We start from the raw sequence: 26,427 nt of genomic DNA, 5'->3' as shown, positions 1-26,427 counted from the left end.
CATCCCAGAAATAAATACATTTTAAAATGTATTTTATTGTATTTATGTATTTTTGATCACATAAATGCAGCCATTTTCAAAACAATAAAAAATAAAATAAAATCTTACAGATGGAAAGTAGTGTAAATTTCAACCTTTTTCAAACAAAGAACACTTTAACACACTTTAATATATTTAAAGACTTTCTTATGACGCTTACAGTACATTGCAAAGCCATTAAAATAAACAGTTATACAGGTCTAAATAATATTGTAATTTTACATTTGAATATGGAAGGAAAAGATTACCTGAACTTTAGTTTCTTACCTTTGGTTGAAATATTTTTAATAATCGGCAGACCCCCGTAGTTCCGTAGCGGACCCCCTGTTGAAGAACTGTGATCTACTGTATTTTTACCTGTCTTTATTGTAGGCACTATGAGAACTAGATTTGCATTTCCAAAAGAAAAAGATGTGCTTAGAAGGCAATAGAATAGTAGTTTTAGGTAAGATTCTTGTAGTCTCTGGTCTTCCATGAATGCTTTATTGTCACGTCACACAGAAAACATTTTGTTTTCTTTTTGCATGTAGTATGACAATGTCTTTGCAGTATGTTTTTAAATTGATGCAAGAAACAACAAAAGCAAAAAAAAAAGAAAGAATTTGATTTAATGAGATGCAAGAAAAAAGCCAATCAGAATTCAATATGCATGCTGTATATAACATTAAGTGATAATGAAATTTAATGAGATTTTCATCCTTAAATGTACTTTCAAAGTATGAAATGATATTACACCTAAAGCTGAGTTTATTAAAAAATATATATATATAAAAATTATGGACAAGAACAGAACTAGCATGGTTGAGGAATAAATAGAGTGCTCCCTTACAAACAACTCTAAAGTTATGAATGATTTTGAATGTCTAACTGCTAAAGACATGTTTGATATCTCACCATCTCTCAGTCTTCTATAAATCGTGCATCATTAGCGTGAGTAACGTGACACACTTTTTGATCTGTTTTCAAACAGCCCAAACCGCCGCATGGTGTGTTTGTCAACTCATTTTTCCGAATACATCTGTTCTGTAATCATCATCCTCTTTCTAGAATATGTGTTTATATTGACTGGATAATTAAGCAGTCATCGTTCCATGAATATGTGACAGTTGTCACAGTATCGTCCTCATTCTTGTAAGAGCGTCTACGACAGATCGCCAGCATGCCAACTTGGCATGGATCTGAACGGTGCCAGCATTATACCTGGCAGGGATTGACGTTTGCGTGACAGAGTTTTCCTGTCGAGTATCAATATTTCCTGCAGCAGAGGTGGCTCATCTTTGATCACCACTGGAACGCTAATTAAAAGGAATGAGGCTGTTTTGAAGAGAGCAGTTTTAAGACAGAGACCTGACAGCATCTCCTCTCTTTCATTCAAGCCGTGAAGAGTTTTATCAGAAAGAAAAGCAGCTTGTCAGTAACAAAAGACTTCTTGTTGCAGTAGGAGATAAATAATTCTGAGGATGTTCAAGAAACGGTGAAGGAAAGACAGATGTTCTCATAAATGGACCTTTAGGACACTTTTTGGGAGTATCTGGGATATTTTGATTTTAGATTTACAGTTACATCATCCAAAGAAACATCATTGTAAATGATCTTATTAATATTCATAGGTATTTGTATGCAAAGTGTACACAAACTTTATCTTTAGATTTAAATTAGTGCTGTCAAATGATTAATCGCGATTAATTACATCCAAAATAAAAGTTTTTGTTTACATACTATATGTATATGTACTGTGTATATTTATCAGTGTTGTGCAAGTTACTTCCAAACTGTAATACATTATAGATTACTTGTTACTGTTATTTAAAAGTAATGCCTTACCTTACAATATTACTGTCTCAGAATTGTAATGCGTTACATGACTCCTGTATTACTTTTGAGTTACTTTCACCAAAATAACTACAGAAGTAGAACTTAACATTCTAAAATGACAAAATGTACTAAAGCCCTGCACGGGCCTCAAATTTAGGCCCTGGCCCGAGACGTTGAGGCCCTAGCCCGGCCCGGCCCGTGTCCGACAGCTTATCAGAATTACCGACCCGAGCCCGTCTTACCCCGTCTTCAATGGAAAAACAGCTTTGGTTGTGGTAATGAGTGCCGAAACACTTTGAGGTGTCAATCAAAAGAGGCCTTCAAAAAATTAAAAACTACACATAACATAAAAGCATTTTAAAGCTCAAACCACAAGGATCAAGGCAGAAAATTAGTAACAAACTACTTTTTAGGGCGTTGCTAGGTGGATATTTATCGTCTGTGGGCTTTCCTCAACAAGTTGATTTGAGTTCCCATTCACGTCTGTAGGATGAATTACACTGTGAAGTTTAATAGGGTTAAAGGTTTATCCTCACCCTAGTATGAGCATTAGTAACAGTGATGTTTTTCTAAGTAGGCACCACTATTAATTCATAAGCCATCTCTCTGTTCTTACGAAGTTGTTTGACTGCTTGTTCCGGGTCTATCAACAAGACAACTTCATATCTGATGCTCTACGCAGTTTGGTCCTGTTAGAAAAGATTTTAAGAGCAAATACGATGCCAAATCAGGTACAACTGAATGTGCACTACTTGACAAGTCTGCCTTCTCAAAGCCTTTATCTTTCTCAAACCAGTTCATTTATTTATGATCCTGTGAGTGGGAACAAAAACGAGGCGATGGCAAGGCAGCTAGCGGGAGCGTTTGCTTGCGTCTGATGGTAGGAGCATGGCATCTGCTCCCGTGCCACAGTCAGGGAGCTGTCAGCCTTCTCCGGTGTAACGTGTGCGTGTTTGTATGACAGATGCACACTTGTACACATATAAACACACACACACTTTCTCTTCAGACTGCAGTCACGGATACCTGTCAGAACCCTCTCCGGGCTTCTCGACGACTTGAAACAAAGCGTTTTCCCCGTTGCTCTAAAACACACTGTTGGCGGAGAGGAGGAGGCCCTTTTATTAACAGAGATTTTGGCTTGCTGTCACATATCATCCTTCACCAGGAACCTGAGCAAAGAGGAGAGGAAGAAGCAGGTAGAGTGCAATACGGGACGAGAGAGCAGCTTCACTCCGTTCCCCCCCCCCCCCCTCTCTCTCTCTCAAAAGACATATAAGGTGCAAGGTGTCAGCAGTATCATCATTATATGGAGTGCAGCTTAATCTTGCTGATGCTAAAGATAAATGGCTAGCGGTTCATAACAAGCCAGCGCGGCGTATTAGGACGTATAGAATATTTTCGTCCGTGCGCCTCAGCATTTCTCGCTATATGATTCTGTAATGTGCGCTGAGCTACCTGAAGTACTGAGCAAGCACCACATGCCGATGCCTATTTTTGGAGTGCCTAGTAGAATATTTTATGTGCCGTACGGTCAAGTTCCTCTTGTTATGCTCAGCATCGGTGCCTTCCCAGAAACAAATCTCAATTAGCAGGGTTGGATAGGCCTCTCTTTCTCACTCAGACTTCCTCTGTTATTTCCACTGAGAAGGGTGCAACGAGGACAAAATTTCCCTCTTTGCAAACAACATGACCGGCAAGCTTTGCATGCAACAGTAATAATTAGATCTGCCCTAATGAGCCGCCAAACACGCACGCAGACGCACACACATGGAGTAACAAGCAAGCAATAAGACCGTATTTCAGTGCTGCGGTAGGGGGTATAACGTGTTTTCCTGGATCTGGCATAGGCGCTTTTAAAGGGATAGTTCACCCTAAAATAAAATTTCAAAATCAAGACACTCTAAGAAAAGTCTGTAAAAATATGGCCCAATGTATTAATAAGAATGAATTTTCCATATCAATTTTTAACAGGTGTCTTTTTTTTTAGAATTTTAATTTCTCATAGCATTGTGAAAAAAAAACAATACTAGCGACTTTTCTGTTCATATTCAAGATCATATGATTTGCAGTCCCGATTCACAAAAGACAAATGGAACCAAATGGAAAAGAGTGGCCGCTATATTGCTCAAAAATGCATCTTTTTTGTTACATGGAAAAAAAGAGTGTTATGGGTTTGGATTATGAGTGTGAAGATTTCTGATTTGAGTACTAATGGCACACATTCAATACATTGGGTTGATTGTACAGTCTTCCATATGGATAATCTTGGAAATGGAGTTTGTTTAGGCTTTTGGATCAAAGCAGGATGCATGAACACACATATGTGCATAGTCGTACTGCATATCATAATGATCTTACACACAAGCGTGGACTCATTTGAATGTAAGAACACACACTAAATAAGGGGTTGATAAAAGGCAGCAGGACTGTGTTTTCATATTTACGGTTTCAATAATTAAAGTGCATAAATTTGGGGGCTGCTTTAGTTCTGATTAATTATTCATTAACAACATGTTAATTGCATCCACTTTCTGAATATTTAACAAAATGCAAAAACAAAAGGGGGAAGCGAACGAGCTCTGCATCAATGTTATGAATATTCAAGAAGTTAATGAACAAAAGCCGAGAACGGAACAGAAACAAAGATGCGTTTTGAGGGAGGAATTTAGCATCCTGGGCAGGATTAGGCCGTTTGAAAGATAAGTAATCTCCAAGACGACGTTCGGCATTTCCATAACAATCGCGAAAGAGAGAGAAGAGAGATAGAGGAAAGACTCAAAGATGAGCGGTCGTCATATGAGCCGTATTCAAAGTGACTTCAGAGTTGGAGGTGACCTGAAATCTCCGGGGTAAAATGAGAATAAGAAAGTGTTGAACTACACCCAATGCGGTTCTATAGGTGTAATGCAGCTCAAATGCTGGTTTGGCGGGAGTTTGCAGTGAGTCATGTAATGTCTTTGACTGAGAATACAGAGTAGTGTTTGGCATTTAGCAGTAGGTGTGGTCTACGAATGGTAATGGTGGTGTTTATGTGACGGATGGGGTCTGGTGGACTTTGACATTTCCCCGCATAGATAAGCATCACCTGTCCATCAATCCGAGAGCGATCAGAATGCCACCTGTCAATCATCCCCTGTCATGCACACTAATGCCTGTTACTTTGGTAGCAGATGCATGCTCGCATGTGTTTGTCATTACCACCTCCTGTATGCAACCTGATCGGACAATAACAAACTAGTCTGTTACTGTAGCACTGCTTATCCTCACACCACCAAATGTTTCTTTGGTAACACAACAAGTGAAATGATGTAAGCAAACCATTTTACTTACATAATCGTCCATATTTCCATGTAAAAAGAGATGTCAGTGTTTTAGAAATATTTCAAAACAATGTTACAACAATGTATTAAAATGCTAAATTTGTCACCTTGAGTATATTTAATATTAATGTACATGTAATTACTGTAATATTAACTGAACCCGATTAACTATGCTTTAAACTGTAAACTGCATAGCATTCTTTTGCATTAGCATCCAGCTAAGCATCATTACAGCCTATATAGCACCTAGCAAGAAATGTGTGTGAATAAATATAAATTGTTCTCAGAAACTTAATGCAGCTTAATTCCTTAGTTCGTTTTGTGTTCTCATCCCTCAGGCTGTAGGAGAAGGGGACAGGAGGAGACCCATCAGGGATGACACCCCGTATAAACACATTAACTGCCGTGCTAGAGGCTAGAGTAGCCTTCTTTCAACAAGCTCATTAGTGTCACTTAATTAAAACAGCAGCTTTTGACTTTGATGCAAGAGGAAGTGGTGGTAAAAAGGTGCCCATTATGGAAGTGGAGCACACAGAGACACGTAGCATGCTTTGAAGGAAAGAAAGATGCAGCATGTTGGGAAACAAGGAGAAGTGGAATAAAAGAAGATACATTTTTTCTGGTGATGGATTGCGGTACACTGTAATGGACCCGAATTATACCTGTTTCTTGCTACTTGCATAAAACATTATTAAATGCACAGCAACTTTGCATGAGCCAAATTAATCAGCGTCTACGGTCACGGTGGCAAATCACGACCTGAGCTTATTGATCATGGTTTTGTTAGAGCAGTGCTTTCTTAAGAGCAAAAGACTTAATTCAGCGAGGCAGCGCGTGGAACGCTCTCATCTGTATGGATGGAGAAAGAGAGAGAGGCAGCATTGAAATGCAAGCACCCATTCTGCACTAATTAAAGCTACAACTCCTGAAATGCCATAATAACTGTTAATTACGGGCTCTGCTTTTTTCAACATAATTTGCTAATTAGTCGCTACATTGGTGTGGCGTCTCCGGCTGGTTATTGGCAGGGCTGAGCGACAGCTACTTGTGACTGGAGTGTAAATGACACCATTACGAGGTCCAGCAGCACTAGCGACCTGCCAGAAAACACTTAATTGCTTCTAGAACAATCTGGCAAAGAGGAAGACCTTTATTCCATTTCCAACGTCCAGAGCTTCGACTCTTCTGTCTGTAAATTTAACTATTACTTTGCAGTATTTCTTGTCTTTAATTACTTGTCTACTTGTGGTTATTGTTTTCTATGGTGTGGATGTTGTGATCTTTACATCTCATGCTTAAATGTACAATTTTACAGCTTGTCTTGACCACCTGAACTGGTCTTCAGAGAGCTGTATTCTTTCGTGTTATACCTATTTCCTGTTGAAACTGGAATAAGGCACATTTATTATGTAACTAAAGCCTTTAGTTTACACCACACACTGGAAAATGTTTTTCATGTTTTTTAAAAAGTTTTTTGTTTGTTTATTTGTTTTACACAACACCCCAGCAAAATATTTAGTATTTATAGCACATCCTCTAAAAAAGTGTATTTTTACACCACAACCCATTTAGCTTTTATGCCACACCCTGTAAAAAAAAAAGGTTTTTGTTTGTTTGTTTGTTTGGTTTACACCACATCCCACCAAAATATTTAGTATTTACAGCACATCCTGTAAAAAAAGGTGTTTTTTACCTAAACATGTAGTGTTTACGACACCCCCTGTAATGTTTTTCTGTTATTTTATTTTTTTACACCACACCCCAGCAAAACATTTACTTTTTATGCCACACTCTGATAAAATTGTTTGATAACACCTCATCAAAACAATGATTTGCTACATTGCTATTGCCAGTTGCAGAGCGGAGGTATTTGGGGAGGACATTTTCTTTTTAGAGAGTGTTTTATTAGACAACAATATGTACATGCCTCTGATATTTGATGCCATTATATTGTTTGGCCCATTTCCCAAGATGAAAAAAAAAGCTATTTAGCGAATTTATATGATATCAGTGCTCACAGAAATTTTAATCTCCACTTTAATTTTAGTTTTATTAGATCTTTTTTCTGACCCTTGTGTAAGTGATATCAGTACACATTTTGGTACACAAACATCTAGTCGGGTCTTGCATCTGTTGTACTTCCTCAGATTTTATTAAAGTCTTTCTCATCCGTTTGCTATGCCTAAAGAGCTGAGTAGTAGCGATTTAAACATTTCCTGGTTTGTGCTCTTCCATTTCCCAAACAGATGATCTCACCATACATGTGTTTCCACCCTAACACCCCCCCCCCCCTTTTAAAAAAAATGTTTCTGTTTTTATAATGCTGGTGAGATTTATTTAGAAAGAAAACTGAAAAGCCCCTTCAGCTTTGCTTTCGTAATGTACTTCATGTTGTGACAGCCTCTTTAATGTGTTGTAACTGTAAGCCGTCTCCATCTGTGTTACTTTACACCTTTGGAGATCTTTACAAATGTTATTCTGATATTGGCTTTCAAAGCACATGGCTTAAAATTAACTGTATAATTAACTAATCAACATTTTCTTGTTTCTCTGCCTCTCTTTCATGTCCCGTGGGTCTTCACTGCAATTTGCACAAACAGGTAGGAGCACATTTGTATCTTCGCATTTGAAGCACTCAGGATGTGTTTCTGGATTTTGGGTTTTGGGAATTTGGTCTATGTAGCTTCTTTATGACTAAAGGGTTGGCGTCTGTTATATGCAAATTATCCTGCATTTCATTTCGAGCTATAGCGCAGCCGTCATTTTGCAGGATATGTTGGGGCAAATTCAATGAACACTGCGCCACTTTTTCACCCAGCTTTTTTCAACGAGAAAATCCCTGGGTTTTGTTCGCTAAACACCCACAATCCAATGAGCTGATCACATAGGGAATGGGACCATGGAAATTTAATCAAAACTTGTGTGCTAAAATGATATAGACAGCTCATAAAAATTAATGCATGATCAAATGTACTAAAAACCAAATGATGATGTATGCGATTCAATGATGACGTCAGCACACACGTTGCTGTCTTTGGCAGTCAGGAATGAGGTCACCTACAGTGAGGGTGGTGGTTTGCTATTTCTGCTTTATGGTTTTTTAATGACTCCCTCCAAATTCCTGCAGAGGACGGGGCGAAAGAGGGGGGTTGTGGAGGGGTCGGCTTTGCCCTGATTAACTCAAACATCACCTCAGTGGCTGGCCTATTAAGTCAGGTGGTATTCGTGGCCTAGGCAGTTCTCCTAGGGTTCATTAGACAGTGTAATCAATAATGAAGGGGTCCTCCCTGCCGCCCATGAACAGTCATGGTGCTGCCGTTTCCCCTGTCTGCCCCCCCCCCCCCCCTACTGGCCCCAACCATCATCCCATCATCCTGTTAATCAAATTACTCCTGAACCAAAATTGACAGTTTTCATTAATTATAAAGGATTATTCTAATTGCAATTCAAATTTATTCATTTAGAACAGACGGCGTTCAGTAATATTTCAGCGCATTTGCATATTAAATGGAGAGGCTTGGTTATTAGGTATGCTAATGTATGCATATTTCCTTATTTTGAACGGGTGGGCCATATGCGGCAGCGGTGTGCAAGGCAGGTGAGGAATCTCCAACACGTTTAATTTGTTTGACAAACACGGCGGGGGCCGCAACACGTCCTCTGCCACCCGTCCGTTCGCTCTCCTGTCTCCTTCCCAGTTCTCGGCAAGAAAGGCTCCCCCGTCGCGTCAGCTGGCGCGAAAACCGGCATGGGTGACACCGGCGCGGCAGAGGGGGCTGCCAGCGTGCCGAGTTTGTGTGTGAAAATTGATGAACAGCTTTGCCATTACATCATTTTAACCCTTTTTATCTCTCCGGTTTTTGGGTTTGACCCTCAATTTGTAGAGGACACCGGTATCGTGTTTCAAAGGAGAGCGTCTGAGTGGTTTGTTTTTTTGATATGGCTCCCCCTCCACCCCTCCAACCCCACGCTTCTTGTCTTTTTTTACAAGCTGTGATCCTGTCATTAGTCGACACGTCTGTGATGAAATCAGCCCTTTAAAAATCCTTAAAGCTCCTGTCGTTCAGTGCGAGTGGGAACTGGGAAAGCGGAAAGAGGGGAAACTCTCATAAAAAACAAAACAAAATTCAATCTCATCCGCTATTGCCAGGTAACCAGAAATAAATTTAGGAAAAGGGTATCTTATTTCACATATTGAAATTCTATATTGAACATAACAGCATAACATGCAGCATAACACACATGAATTATACCTCAAACCATATAGACTCCTAATGCCTCCCCATTCACTTTGTCATGTTTTGATACAAACTATATTAATGTAATAAACAAATAAGTATTTTAACCAATACTACTACTACTACAACTACTACTACTACTAATAATAATACTTGTTATTATTATTATTTATTATATAAAAATCTAATAATTTATTGTTTTATTAATAATATTCAGTTGAGTTTCCTTTTCTATTTATTATGTAATAAAATTAGTCTTCTAATCAAATAATAATAATAATAATAATGCATATTTAGTATAGTTCAACAAGCCATATAAAACAATATCATTCTCTGTGACATTCTCGCTATTCAGTTTTATATTTAATGCTTAATATTTAAGCATGAAAAAGAAAACCCGGTTAAATCCACTTGAAGTCGGCATGTGCTTAGCTGTGTTTGCAATCTTCCCAACTATGCTTCATTGTTCAGTGGCTTTGCCGAAAGTAACAGAATATAAGGTTGCATGTAAATACAGTAACAGTCTTTAACTATCCGGTCTGTCACATTGAGTCCTAACAGCTCTATTTATCACTGTCAGCTGTGGAGACTGTAGCAGGGATGTGGGGGGTGGTACGGCTAAAAATGAGCCCCTCCGCTGGGTTTGTGACTCCTGCGGAAACCCCAGCAAAGGCAGAGTGGGCCCCGAAGCCTGTCAGATTGGCCCCTGCTGAAATTAATGAGGTGTAGACCACAGCAAGACTGGCCTATATTGTCAGCATTCATAGTCAATGTTCGAGACTTACCTTGCTATATGACATCCTGTTTTTTTTTTTTTACCACCTTGCAGTTTTCATATTGGAATCTCCATGACGTGTGTTAGGAAATGGGTTACATGGGATTCAACTTGTTCTGAGCTGTAAATGTACTACAGAAACAGCAAAAAACAGTTGTTCTTATGTCATATTACTGTATATTGTTGCCTCGCAACCAGCTGAAACACTCTCCAAAAATAACTTGAATATCACAGGGAAATCTGATTCATTTTATGCTGATGCTAAACATCTAATAATATATCTTGGTTTTACTTAAATAATGAAGCTAAAGTAGCTTCCCCAACACTGCTAAAGACAGAAATCCACAAATCTGTTATTCTGTGATTTTGATACATTTTTAATAAAATCCTCCCTGCCGTGTCAGGGCTCATCCGCGTCTTGGTTGGCCCATTAATGCAGCAGTTGACCGTTCCCATGCAGGTCCAGCGGAGGTCAGCAGCAGAGGCGGAGCGAGGCGAACAGGCTAGAGTGCATTTGTTCTGAGAAATATTTAAAGATGGCAGGGCGTAACAGGACATGAGCGGTATTAGACGAGAAACATGCTGCCATGAATATTTCATGACACTGGGATGTTGTGACTAAATAAAAGATTGAACCTGAAATATAAATGAACCAATGGTTAGGTGCTGAGGCCACTCTTCCAGTCACTCGCCTGAGACTCCACTGAGAGATGATTCTGTCATACTCAGCGTCGCGTTATCCTAATGGGCAACATGGGCTGCAGCCCAGGGCCCCGAACACTAGGGGTCCCCCGAGTCAATTTTCTTTTGCGTTTTATACATGGTTGCAAACCGTTCCGTATAATACGGAATCGTCCCGTAATTAAGGCATCAGTTTGTCCCGTATTTGCAGGCATATGCCGTATGACCACCTAGACCATACAAATAAAAAAAAATATTATTTTTCCAAATCATTGTTAGAATTGTGAACGTAGCTGCTAAAGGAGGGCTTTAGGACCAAGCGCAATCTTCTGCCACCTAGTCGCTCCCGCTTCACAGCGAGCGGGACTTTTTTTTGCCTTTAGAACATTAACATGGACGCGTATTTCCTCATTGCTCTTTTGAAAATAAAAAAGTGTATAATGTAGACCAAGCCCATGTGTGGACACTAATGTAATTGATTCCTGTGATTCAAAGCTGAATTTGTGACACTGAAAACTAAAAATTCAGCTTTGAATCACAGGAATCAATTACATTTTAAAATGTATTCAAATAAAATTTATAAATTTATATTTTTTTTCAATGCAGTCCTGGTGAGCATAAAAGCCTTCTTTTGAAATATGAAAACATTAACATTAAAACATAACTTTACTGTCTCTAAACTTTTAGTTTAAGTGTATATCTTCATAATATCATGAGTAATATTTCTCCAACCCAGTATAAATGTATCTTCATACTTGAAAATATACAGCTGCCTTGTATTTTAGGAATAATATCCCGTGGATGGGAATCCCCATCCTTAGGGGTCCCTGCCATTTTTACATAAAAAAAAAAAACTACAGATTTGCCCCAGATTTGTATCTGCTATTTTGCCAGTTCTTAATAATAATGTCATAATCAGACTACACCTAACCAGTGTCCAAACCTACCTCTCTTCGTCTAGACTGAGAGTCTGTACTGGTCTCTGTATTATTGATGGCGGTTCAGCCTCCCCAGGGGTCTGCCATGGCTGTGCTGTTGGCACGAGACACAGAGCTCCATCTATCACCTTAAAGAGCCTGCAGGCATGACGGGAAAGAAGGAAAGAAGGAAAGAAAGGAGTTCCACAACAAAAATCAGCCTTCTTAGTCCGGTTTGAGTTGTCATTGATGTATTATAGCATCAACGCTATTCAGAGAAAGAGGGAGTTTGTGGAAACACAAGTTTACAAATTTTACCAGGACGAAAATGAATGACATCTGTTTGCCGTCACACTGATTATTATTCCAGGCCCTCTGTGGGGTCATGACCCCTGACATCCAAAGGTCAAAGCTGACCTCTCGCTACGTGATCGCTTTCCTTCCTCAAATCACTGGAAAAATCAAGATTAAAAAAATTACTGCTGTTACTGGAAGTAGAACGTCAATTTGAGTGTACTGCATTATAAGATACAGCACAGAAAGGGCAGGTTTAGAAAAAAAGGGCATACTGTGCACACTACATACACTCTTAAAAATAAAAGTGCTTCACGATGACATAGAGAACCTCCATAAAGAACCTTTAACCTCTGAAGAACCTTTCTGTTTCACAAATGTGGCGAATAAGGTTCTTCAGATTATAAAAAGGTAAGCAAGCGATGTTTCCTTTGACTGAATGGTTCTTCTATGGCATCGCTTGAAGAATCTTTTGAAACACTTTTATTTTTAAGACTGCACTGTATAAAATTTGACTATGTTGTTCAGAATAATCACAATCAAAATGGCCCCGATTCTTCTATTTTGTCCTGTGGGACGACCGTGTGGCTCCAGTATCAGCTACCTGTGCTCGGTGGGTGTGAGTAACATACAGCAGAAGCCGCCGCTGGGTGATGTCAGTGTGTGTGAGAGTTTGGCTGCAGTCTCTGTGTATTGTCGGACAAGACCTGGTGCAGATGTAGCTGCCTGGAGGCTGTGTAACGCTAGACTTGCCTACTCTGGTGCCCGGCTTGGGTTACACACACACACACACACACACACTGAGTCATAACGTGGATCACTGGTTCTCGTAAAATCCCACGCTCCCTCCACCATTATTTGCTCCATCCCAGATGGGACAACTCCCTTGCATGTATGTACTGCATCCTTAAAACAACATATATTTACCATGTAGATATATTTACCGTATTGATTTGAAGAAAATACAGGATATATTTACAAATCAGATATAATAAATATATATTAACACCTAATATCTTAAATTGTTTCTGTTTTAGAATCTTTAACATCTTTAGAAGTCTTTAAAAATACGTTTTTACTTAAAACAAGGAAAAAATGTTAACGTGGTCATAAAAATAAACTTTTCCAAAGTATCACATATCTAATGTATTATTTTATATTTATATTTGATATAAATGTATATTTTAGTCTACTGTTCAATAGCTTGGTAGGATTTGTTCATGCTTTTGAAATAAGTCCTTTCTGTTCACAAAGGCTGCATTTATTTGATCAAAAATTCTGTAAAACAGTAGTTTAGTGGTATATTGTTACAATTTTAAAAAACTGTTTTGGATTTTAAAATGTAATTATTTCCTGTGATGCAAAGCTGAATTTTCAGCATCATTACCGATTTGCTTTTTAATTCAGATTATTATCATATTGAAAACAGTTGTGCTGCTTAATATTTTTGTTTTTCACTTGTTTCATTATTCTTTGATGTATAGAAAGTTTAAAAGAAAGCATTTATTTAATATAGAGATTTATTTTGCAACATTATAACTTTATTTACTTTTAAACTTTAATGTCTCCTTGCTGAATATAAATATCAACTTACCCCAAACTTTTGAATGGTAATGTATGTAAATGCTAGCGTATGTAAATACAAATCCTTTCCTAATAATGTTTATAAATATTTACTGGAAAACAAAACTGTAGACAATCAAAACTCTGTGAACAATCAGATTAATTGAGACAAATCTTATCCACTTCGCCTACTGAATCATACCCATCATGAGCTGTATCAGTAGCACGCTACATTTCCTTGTGTTCAAAGGGGGTGAAGTGCATTCTTCAGCCCATTTTCAGCAAGATAAATATGACACAAGCCATGACTTCCCCTGAAATACATACTGTAAATAATAAAAGACGCTTCCCTCACGGCCATTTATAATGAACTGCGCACAAGGGGGTAAAGAGAAGAGAATTTTAACATCAGACTGCATAGTGAAACACTGCTAACAAATTAGATTAATGCAAAGAATAGAGATTTGCATAAGCCTTTTTATTTACACAGGCTTTTGTTACCATTTTTATTCATCGTTTAGAGTTTTACAGTAATTTTACAGTTACCTCAGGGAACATAGGGGTTACTTGTCATCATACTAATTTTGGTTCACCAAAAATCGAGGAATTTTATAAATGCGTTTCCTAATTGCCCTTTAATAGGTTGCAATGCTTTTTGGCTGAATTTGGTCTGTTAGAATCTTGAATCTGTTCCAATCCTCAACCCATTCTTTTTTTGGGCCTCTTTCCTGAAAACACACAGCTTTAGATCTGGTTTATTGCATAATAATGATTATTCATTGGCCATATTTATGACTGGGGCTAAGCTGTATCTGAGTGTGGGAAACTGACCTTTATATTTTTGGGAACGTGGACAGTAAAACCATTTTTAGCTGTGGCCATGTGTAATCCAATCCCATTTAAAGTGAACCTAAAAATTAGCCAATAATAAGCCAAGCATGGACTAACAATCATAACCAAATCAGCTTTTTTTTTTTACATAAACTTTCTCTGCAAGCTCCCTCCTTTATGGAATATTCTTTATTTAGCCACCGGAAAATGATCCTCAGCTGTGCCGATCATATCCCACGTCTATCAGAGCCACTTCTCAATGTGACCCATCCTCAGTAATTAAACCAGACACAAATAAGAAGGTGATGGCATCTCCGCTATAATGCAACTCTTTCCCAGGATTCTGCGAGATAATCAGGAGATTTTCCCTGTCTATTATCCCGCCTAATCTCCATCCACTAATTAACTAGCGCTCTTGGAGCTAGATGGGCAAATCCAACAGTAGTTCAACAGCGAGCAGATGTTCAGAGCAGAGAGAGAGTGAACCTGAAAGTCCACACACAAGAGATGGAGCCAAAGGAGGGATTTGTGAGGGGAAGTCGTAAGCAGCTAATGCCAATCAAAGCACTTGTTAGGAGATTTTGTTAACATGATTAAAAGCAGAAAAGAGGAAGTTTCAAAGATTTACTAGGAATTTGACTTGGTGAGTTGATCCCAAGGAAATATCAAACATAATATGGAATAAACATGCAAAATTCACAGTGTGGATGAATGTATTAATCTTGTGATGTATGTCAGTTTTCTACTTTTAAAATAGTGGAGGTACATTATAGATTATATGGGTGCTGCTAATATACACTTGGATTAGTTTAACACCTTGTATTATTTTGCCGCAATACAAGTTTCTTGCATGAAGTTGTGGAATGTTGTGAAGCAACAAAATCACAGCCAATATAAACATATTTGACATTTATGATGCAGTCTGAAATATGAATTATGGTAATTGTGAGATGACAGCTTGGAAATCAATATAGAGCTATTTGAAGCAAGATTTTAAACGTCTGAATGGAATGTGAATTGTTCAATTTGAGTTTCACTGTGAACAGCTGCAAGTGAAAACTAACCAAAAAAAACAAGTGATCTTCAGAATGTCTTGATGTTAGCACTACAAAAAATAGAATTAATTTTTACTTAGTCATGAGCAGAATCAATTCCTAAAATCCCAAGAATGATCATTTAATCGTTTCCAGTGTTTTAGAAGCAAGAAAACCCATTATTTTGTGGTGTCCTTGCAGGCTGCACACAAATGCAGTCTGATTCACAAAATAATGACTCCTATCAGCTTACGCTTTTCAGTGAATCATAAACATGCACCACATCCAGTGTAGTCATCTCACAAATGAGTCCAAATGAATCCTTTTAATGAATCATTCAAAAAGATTGTGTCTTTGAGTAACTTTTTGAATCCGACTAACAGACTCTTCACTGAATGAACTCACTGAATCCATTGATCTGTCGAATCATAACCAAGCTTTCATCAAGCTCTCAATCACAATTGAGAGCTTTGGGAAAATTGTAATACTCAGTCCCATGTATTTTCCTAATTTGAAAATCTCCATTTGTTTCTAGACACTTTATTAGTCGTTCCTGATTAAAACAATGTGAAAGACCTTAGAAAATTCTCATTTAAAATGCCCCTATTATGGATTTTTGAAAATTACCTTTCATGCAGTGTGCAACACAGCTTTAAGTGAATGAAAACATCCTGCAAAGTTTTAAATCTGAAAGTGCACCGTGTATAAAGTTACTGTCTCGCAAAAGAAAGAGTCAAATCTGAATCATTGAAACGAGTCGTTTTTAAAACGAATCCCAAGCCGTTTCATATTGACGTCAACATGAAACATTAGCAAATTGCCTGCCCACTTGTTGGTCTTTTCGCGTTGGTCTGGTTGAAAATGCAACTTCATTCTTTGCCACTAGGTGCCGCTTTTGTAGCGGCAAAAATAGCAGGTTCCCCGGTAACGGCTGTAAACAAAGCAGCACTGAGCTCGCAAACACTGTTCTATCAGGCATTGCAGGCATGATGAAATGAAAATGAGACCAATTGGACCAATCACCGCAGATTAGCATCACGCAAAGGAGGGGTTTGGGAAAATTAATCGTTGAGCGAATCGTTTGGGAGTCGTTGAGCATGTAAGGTAAAAATAAATGCATATTATAAGACAATGAAAGTGTTTTTGTGCATGCATTTCATCCTTACCAAAAAGTAGTATAGCCTACTTCAAGTTATTTTTGTTCAAGTTATTTATTTTATTTTATGAAGTATATTTAAGTAAAGTTCAAGTATATTTTAAGTATACTTAATGTAGTAAGTATACAAATATAAGTGTACTAGTAGTATACTTGTAAGTTTACTATTTAAATACTCCTTGAGAGTAAATTGGCCCACTTTTTACTATATAAAAGTATACTTTTAAGTATAGCAGTAGTAAACTTTGAGTACACAACTAGTTTACATCAATGTTTTTAGCTTGTACAGCAACTATACTAAAAGTGAACTTATAGGTATACAGATAATTTACTAATTAAATACTTGTAGTAGCATTTTTGAAGTATAGTCTCAGTAAACTACTAGTTTAGTAGTTTTATACTGCAAATATACTAGTAAGTTTCTTTAAGTGAACTTTACATCAAACTTTAAGTATACTACTATGTCCCTAGGTATTAATTTGTAGATCATTTGTTATATGAATATCTGAACATACAAAACATCAAAAGAAAGAACAGGGTATCTGCTTGTAAACGAAAACATTTTATTCTAGCTTCATACATTCTTCTTTTAAACACTTGAATGTAAATTTCATTAAAAAAAATAAAGAAAAAAACAACATTTTGAACAAAAAGCTGAAAAAAGACTATGAATTGGATTCGGAATGATATGTAGATGGAGTCGATCAACACCCCAAAGCTTGACAGTCATTATTACCTCTTCATTGGTTGACATTTTATTCCATAACGTTACACAGTTTTGATGCTGTTTTATGTCTGATGATCGTGTTAGATTACATGTGGAAGCATCTGTTGTTTCAGTTTCTTTTTCACTTGTGTTTTTTGGAAATTCTGTACAGAAGATGTGTACTAGCGCCCCCAACCGTATAACAATGAAAACACGGATTCTAGGAACACAAGTATAGCTCAAATATATTTAGACTTTTTCTAAGTATAAGTCAAGTATGTCATTTTAAGTATATTTCTGAGAAGTACATAAAGCCCATTTCTGAGAAGTATATTTTTAATTTAAAAGAATTATACTAATAGTATACTTGAATAAACGTATTTTTCGTAAGGGCAACCTGTTGTTGGGGAAACCAAAATATGAACCTTTCATTACCCATAATAGGGGCACTTTAATTCTCATTTAATCATAGCATGTTTTCCTCGTCTGAGGGACTCTCACAGTAGCCTCAATCCCTTCTCTTCTCTAGCAAATCAAACCCCTGCCAAATCTGATCAGATGGACCATGAATGAGGTCATCATCTGGAGACAGTTGACCAGGCAGAGCGAGAAACCGTCTTGTTGTCCTTTTATTTGTCTCTGCTGAAGACATGATAAGACAGGTGGAAGAATGTGGACGTAGTGGCTGTCAGTATGAGTTCTCAGTGCCTTGACTTCACTCTGATGTCTATGCATTATTTGTGGAGCCAGCGATGACAAACGAGTGTGTCTCATCAAACGCCACCTCAAGCTCTTTTGATATTTGCAAGAAGAATGACGTGGAAACATCCATATTCAGGGTGTTATGTGTATCCGGCGAGCATTTGTACAGCTGTACACACACATCTACGCCTTTGATATGTGGAGAGAGACATACGATAGCCGACTTCTGGTGGAGATGGGAAAGTGCCTCTCAGCGTTGTGTAAGCTGTCTGCTGACACGTGCAGAAAATCGTTCACATGCCTGAAGCGGAGAGTTGGTTAGCTCTCTTGTGTTATAGACTGCGTGATATGGGCTCTGTGTACACTGCAGGGCCTTGTTTCAATTCTGTAATGATTGCTGGATGTGCCGTAACAAGCTACAATATTTTACGTTCTATCTGAGACGTATATTTCGATCACTGTGGAGACACATCAAAACCCCAAGTGCAGTTTATTAGTATCAGTGATGAAAATAAACCTTTTCAATATATGAAAACAAATGTGAGATTCAACATAGGAAACATGCATGATTGGAAGAGTCAAGTCAATTTTATTTATCTAGCACTTTAAGGAACACAGACTGTTTCAAAGCAGCTTCACAGTGATAAACAGGAAAAATAGCGAAATTAAAGACACAAACTCCATCAAAATTGAGGTAAATTCATATTCTATTGTAAAATAGCTTTACAGAAGACAATAGCATTATTATGTAGCACAAGTCAGTTCAGTGTCGATTCAGTTTAATTCATTAACTGTAGTAAAGTGCTGGTGCTTTCAACACATGACAAATTTTTAGAAATAGACATTTTAAATTTATATTTCTGTTTTTGTTATTTATGCCCAAAACAAAGATCAAGGGATTTATATTATAAATGCAAGTGATGCTATCCTGGAGAATGGTGGGAAATGCAGTTTTGCCACACAAGCCTAACACGTCCTAAACTGACAATATGATTAGCATTTTCTGTACATACACAGTTAAATGCCTGCAAACTAAACATTCACCATTCCAACATTAGCTTCTTTCAGGATTGTTTAAAGTTTTATGACTTCTAGTCCATGTCTGTTAGCTTTGAGACTTATTATTATATTACTATTATGTTACTACTACTATATTACTACTGAATTATATGCTAGCGTAAAAAAAAATAAAATAATAATAACCATAATTACAGTCTCTTTTGGGAAAACAGTCCAAGAATATCGATGACTCATGTTGCACTTGTGGGCGTATCTATTTTTCTGATCCAATCAAATTGTTGCTAGAATGAGAATGCCCCTCCCACTAATACCATGGCTTATGGCTGTCACATAAACAAAAGCCTGTTGGTTTTAATATGTTCCAAATTCCTGTTTCAATAGGAAATGCATCAACAAAGGAAAGGAAACTCGTAAATCTCGTAAACATGGTTATTTTAACATGTCAGCCAGATAATAGAGCTCTATATACAAAAATACTAATGGAATAGCACGGGAAAAGAGAGACTTTCACAATAAGAGGCTAAATAAATCCAAAATAAAAGACTGAACACGAGACATGAGGACAAAACAAAAAATCAACACAACCAATAGCCAAACAAACAAACTCTCTCACTCCCAGTTCGCTTGAATCTGTTTTCCCTTGTCTCTCGCCCTGGTCTAACCCACCACTCAATTCACTTCCCCAGAGAAGACAAACAGACAAAGAAGAGATATAAACCCAGTGTTTGTGTGCAAGAAAACAAAAGTAGTAAATCTGCCAGCCCCCAAGGTACGGGACCCTCCCAGTCCTGCTAACCGTTAATCAGCCCTGCTTCTGTGTGTGTGTGTGTGTGAGGGTGTGTGTTAGCTGGGGTAATGATTTTCCAGCTAGACCAGCACACCAGCCCCCCATGACCCCCTGAGCTGGCCCCCAAAATCAATCTTGCTCTCATGAATTATTGAGTTGTTTGCCTTCAGCCTTTTACAATAGACACTAAAGGAGTCCTGTCTCCCTCTTTTCCTTTCTCGCTTAGACTATTTTTGCTCTTTTTTTTTCTCTCCATTTCTATCATTGGGTTGGTTTGTTGGGGACTCTGTCAAAGATGCTTCCAGAGGTCAGGTCATCTTTCTTGCCAGGTGAAAGTATGGACTGTGTGTGCTTTTGGCTAAAGAGTCAATTTCCTGTTGGGTCAATGCAAGATGCTGCCTGCAAGGATGTCAAAAGTACCAGTACTTAAGTGGATGCTGTCTTTGTGTCATTTAAAGCGGATGTGAAACCCAACAATAACAACAAATTACAAACCATCAACATGCTAATTCATTATCTATTTGTGTTTCTAGTTCTAGTAGTTATATTAGCACCACAAAAAAGGTTGTTGAACTCAGCAGTCCAACAAGGTGTCTTGTTATAGAATAACTGTGCCTACAACACCGAATATAAGCATGAATATGATCCAGGTGAACCAGTCATCAACTTGATTTCCATATCTCCAGGGACCTCTCGGTTTGATTGGCAGCTCTCTGTTCCCACACTGGAGTGAGCAATTACCAATCCTGCATATTAAGGATTGCTTGTGTAAAATGATGGTCCCGCGTGATTTTCTCTTTCTGTGTAGTTTTTTTTTTTGTGGCTGGTGTTGCATTTATGCATATTTGAAACTGAGAGAGAGAGAAATTTAATCTAAAAGCATAATAGCAAGAGTTACGAGTGAGTCAATCCAAAACAGTGATTTAATCATGGCATGACATCATCATTTGAGTGACATCACATCTAGTAATCGTGTCACACCCTTTTTCGAGTCATGGAACTGGCATTAAAGGAATAGTTAATTGCAAAATGAAATCAGCCTTGTGTCATTCGATACCCATGTGACTCACTTTCTTCCTTGGAGCACACAAGGAAATGTAATGAGAAATGTTCACGCTGCTCTTTCCCAAGTAGCAAGGAGCTGTCAAATACAGAAAATGTTTAAAAAGCACCAAAAGATTTCAAAATGATCTGCATACATTAAAATACGGCTGGTCAAAATGCATTACACCAGGTTTGACACACTGACAATGCTATTTCATGACAATGACATCAGACTTGGCCCAACATTTCTTATAAGTGAGAATGAGATTTGCAAACTATATGTCATAGGGGTTTGGAGTAAATTATGACAATTTTCAGCTTTGGGTGAACTAAGTCTTAATATTAACAGTGAGATATTTCTCGATTACTTTCAGCGCATGTGTGATATATGTGAGATTTCACAAATTAGATAAGACTATTTAGTAACACTGATATTATTTAATAATTGATAGTGGCACAATTTGTAAATGCTCAGAAAGCACAATATTTGCAGTTAATGCATGGTTTATGCATGCTTTATTACTATGTTATAAATGTGTAATAACACAACTCTAAATCTCTTTTTAGGGATTTGGGCAATAGTGAATGGTATAATTTAAATCATGCAGAATAGATTAGTTGGTGAGGCTGAGAGAGGAAGAACCCAAGTGAGTGAGTTCAAGGAGAGAGAGACCCAAAAATACAAAGAAAGTGGATAGGGAAGACCCCACTCTCCCAATCTCTCTCTCTCTCTTTCTGATTCACTTGGAAGTTTGCGTTATCCCTCATAAAATATTAATGTTGGTTGTGCTCAGAGCCATAATTGCCATCTCAGCCTGTGAATAATTTATGCTGCTGTGCTGTTCACATGGGCTCATTTACTCTTGGTGTGGCTCGCACCATACAAGAATATGGCACAGGCAGCTATGGCTGCTGTTTTGCATTTAGTAACCAAATTAGATTACCTCATGCAAAAGCTTCTCTCATCATGATATCAGCCCTACTGAAATTCAGGAAATGCAAAAACCTGCTTCTTCATCGTCAGCCACTCACAATCCAGTTTAACCAGGAACTAAACGCACTGAAATAACACTGTGTTTAAATTACGCCATTGTGATTCATTTCAACATACTCTCCCTCTCTATTAAATTATGCTCATTACAGACACACAAAACTACCAACATTGCACTGCTACGTTTACAAAGAGAATTTTGAATTTAGATTAAAAGATTTATATTTATTGATCTATTGATCATTACAGCTGCAGTCAATTTAAAAAGTGAAATTTGAATTTAGTTTAAAAGAGATGTTTGCATTTATTGATCTACTAATCACAATTAAATGATTGGATTGATAATATGTGACCTTGGACCACAAAACCAGTCATGAGGATCAATTGTTTTGTAAATGAAACCATTGATGTATGGTTTGTTAGCATAGGACAATAATCGCCTTTAGATTTGTCCAAATGAAGTTCTTAGAAATGCGTATAACTAATCAAAAATTAAGTTTTACATATATTTACAGTAGGGAATTTACAAAATATCTTCATGGAACATGATCTTTACTTAATATCCTAGTGAATTTTGACATAAAAGAAAAATCGATAATTCTGACCCATACAATGTATTTTTGGCTATTTCTACAAATATACCCCAGCGACTTAACACTGGTTTTGTGGTCCTGGGTCACATATAATATAATAATAATTATGATAATAATAGAATAGAATAGAATAGAATAGAATAATTTAAATTTTCTACAACTGACAAAATACAAATAGGATTGAAATTGGTTTTAATTTAAGAAACTCATGGCTAGTAGATTCTTTGCCACACTTTTAATTTTTACTTTTGTATGAGAGTGTTTATTCATCATGTTGTTCGTGTTCCAGATGTGACCTACAACCTGAACTAGCCTTGCCTTGTCATAACCAATTATTTGATATATCAAAGAAAAATGCTTAGAAAAACATACTAATCAAAGAAGAGGTTATACAAGTCATTGTATAAATTAATTACACTTTTACTAAATTTTTTAAATAAATTAATCAATCCAGGCAACAGAATGTGCATAAATGAAGACCCTGAATAAAAATTGAAGAACTGCTTCATTCCCATCCATTATTTTACTCTTTGTTTTATTTGATGTATCCTCCTGTTTTTCTTCTGAATTCATCAGCGGTGGTGTATTGTGATCTGTTCTAGAGAGGTCACAGGTGTCTCACTGTTAGCTCGTGTAAGTAAGTACGGCTCCACACTCAACCCCTCTAGTAATTGGCCTTCATTGGAGTGCCCTTAACTGGAGACGACAGCAAGGTCCTTTCAATTATGGAACTGTAGGATGACTGTGAGTGTGTGTTCATGAGAGGATACACACACACCTGAGTGCTCTTTGCCATATAACTGGGCTTGTCGGGCCACATTAGGTCAAAAGTATTAAGCAGCCTGATATTAACCTGAGTCTTATAAAAGCACAAATGCACATCTACAGTGTATCTGGACACTTAAGTCACACTCTATGTCCATTATATTAAAACTAAGTGGCATCTGCAAACAGATTTTCTAACTTCACTTTTAATTAATTCACAAACTGCACATTCTTGACAGTTTTGAATGAATTCTGAGTATCTTTTTAACCGTGCTTTCTTGGATTGCTTTCTTTGTAAAGGATACATATGATGCTGCCTTCAAATTTGGCTAAAATGTGGTGTCTTACTGGGCAGCATAATTAAGTTACCAACCTTTTGGAACAGCCTTTGTGTTGCAATGATGCTTTTGGAACAGAGCAATCGTGGGTGTGTTTGAGTTATAGAAAGAATAGCTGATTCATTTTCTAACACATTCAGTGTCATATTGACAAAAGAGACAGACAGAATTGCAAACAAAGAGGCAAGAGAGAAATACATGAGAAAAAAGGTCCTGACAGACGGGTATGTGCCATGGCATTATCCAGTTAGACACACACACTGTTTGTATGCCAGTCAGAGCAGCTGGTATTGTGCTGTTACAGCTCTAATGCCAGTCTGTGAGTGAAGGGTTTGTGCTAGTGCCCATGAATGTGCCCGCTTTCTGCTTACCATGATTATGAGAGAAACAGACATGTTTTTCTGTTTGGATGGGACTCTGTGTGTGTGTGTGTCTTTGAATCGACGAGCTGTCGTAGCAGCGTTTCCCTGCGTGACAGATGGACGCTCCACATTTCAGCACACTGCCTGTTGCTGTGTGTGTTTGTCTGTGCATTGAACTTTTAGGATGTATAAAAGCTCATAGTCTCTTTAAAAATGTTGTACAGTGGTTCAACCTTCAGTACATTGGTTCAACCTTTTTTAAATCAAGAACCTTTTTTGTAGGGTTATTCAGACATTTAATTATCTGGACAAAAGTAAATATATTTCTCACGGTAAAGTTTTATTTTATTTTATTTTATTTTATTTTATTTTATTTTATTTTATTTTATTTTATTTTATTTTATTTTATTTTATTTTATTTTATTTTATTTTATTGTGAATTACTAGTTTATATACTAATTTATAAATATATAAAATATTTGGACATTTTACAATCTGAACCAACATTGCCATTATCATTAAAAGCTTAAATTATCTAATATTTTACAAGAATTTTTTACCTTGACACACAATCATGAGGGTCTTCAGGTGGCTTGTGTAAGATATATTTTAATATAGAATTTTCTATTTGTTTGTTTGCTTGTTTTGTTTTAGTTATTTAGTTGTTGCAATATATGATTTTTGATGATGTTTTCTTAAATATTTTTTTTCCTAATAAATATGAATATAATATTATGTCCCTCAAAAACAATAATTCAGAAATTAAAAACATGCATTTACTTTAGTGTCATTGATATGTTACTATACTTCTAAAAGTTCATAAAATAAACTTCAAGCATGCTGTTCACTATATAAAAAAAAAGCCTATTATATGTCCCTCCCCTAGTTGCTGTTTTAGTATGTCAACATATAAGAAAATTGCGCTCATCAAACTATTTAAAGGGATCTTTAAAGTACCAGTATAGATGTTTTCTTAAGAACTAGAATCAAAAGATCTTTGTGGAACTTACAAAGGTTCTCCTGTGGCATCAGAATCACCATTAATTGGATCTGTCTAATTTCACTGTCAGAGGTTTGGTGAACTTGAGAACTGGTCAACAGGCCTATTTACAGAGTTTAAATGTTTATCTATTCTGTATTAGCTTTTCAGAACATTCAATGGATTCCTTCAGTCCACCGCTAACCAATATTTTTCTTCTTTTGCAGATTTTTTCTCAAATTTTTCCTGAAATGCAATCAGAACTGCCTGAAGAATGCAGGAAACCCAAGGGACATGCGGCGCTTTCAGGTAAACCATTTAGCTTTTAACCTTTTCATTCTTTAGCGCATTACTTCTGCTCACTTTCCAACCATCCATCCTTCTAACTCAGTGTTTCCAACTCTCTTAGTCTGCTTTTGCTGATCTGGTCTGGTTCTGGATGTTTTTGTATACCAGTGTAGAATATTTGGCGTAACTCTCATTATTATTATTATTTTTTTAATGTGTGAAATATTTTTATTTTTATTTTGTTTTACTCTCTTCAGCATTTGATGGTATTACAAATCTGTCTCCGAGCCTGTAAACACACTCTGCATAATTGTACAACAGTGTCACTCACGCAGTGCGCGTGTGTTTGAGTGTGAGACATTGAGTAAATAACCTAGCTTTGCAAGAAACACAAGACCTTGACCTCTAGTCGTTCATTGGTATGTGACCCTTGCTGCTTTCACAACACTCTTACATACAAGTATACACACACACACACACACACACTTTCACTGTCTCTTGTCACTACTTGTTAATTCGGTCCTTACCACTTTCTAACACTCATCAGACATGGATCATTAAAAACAACATGAATTGAATTTACTTTCTTAATACAATCTTTTAGAAAAAAAAAATACAAAATTTGTCATTGTGGTGACACCTATTCAACCTGTAGATCTGGTCTGATTGTCTTTTCTGCTAATGTTCTGTTAGGGTTAGTAGAATAAGTTGACATGTAGTTGCAAAGTTACTTCTAGATAACAGAATGTCGGAAGTGGACTCAAAGCTACCTACAGGTTTTATTGAGTTGGTTCCAAAATATCAGCCCGTTTTGGATCAGTATTCAGCGTTGAAGTAAGATATTATCTCAGAAGCTGTCTGTACAGTTCTGTCTATAAGCGAATCATCTGCAGAGTGAACTCACTGTGATTGTGTAATTAGCAGCAGAACACAGTCATATTTTACACAGCGCAGGAGAAGAGTATGCAAGAATGCAGGAGAGAGACTTTCCATCACACACATACACAATGTGATGTCATAGTGCGGTGGCCGCTTGCAGTCTCAGATGTTTCTTCTAAAATTCCTTATAGGAGAACAACAAATAAGACACTTGTTGAGATACAGTAAGAGAACAGAGATGTAAATGTGTTGTATTTTAGCTCAAATTAATTGATCAGATGTGATCTTGGAAGTGAGAAATATTTGA

The 26,427-nt window shown here is 37.1% G+C and overlaps 1 protein-coding gene across 3 annotated transcripts in view; it reads left to right on the top strand.

The window, feature by feature from the left end:
- Positions 1-26,427, top strand: part of LOC306862115 (transcription factor COE1-A-like) — a 130,035-nt gene that overhangs the window by 56,316 nt on the left and 47,292 nt on the right. For all 3 annotated transcript variants that reach the window (XM_079404755.1, XM_079404753.1, XM_079404754.1), the window contains exon 7: positions 25,181-25,262. In XM_079404755.1, coding sequence (XP_079260881.1) covers positions 25,181-25,262 — 82 coding nt within the window. The remainder of the gene's footprint in view (positions 1-25,180; positions 25,263-26,427) is intronic.

This window comes from Barbus barbus (genome assembly GCF_936440315.1).
Source record: "Barbus barbus genome assembly, chromosome: 43".
NCBI classification, from domain to species: Eukaryota; Metazoa; Chordata; class Actinopteri; order Cypriniformes; family Cyprinidae; genus Barbus; species Barbus barbus.
Note: the sequence above shows the minus strand (reverse complement) of the source record. Positions and strands in the feature narration are given on the sequence as shown.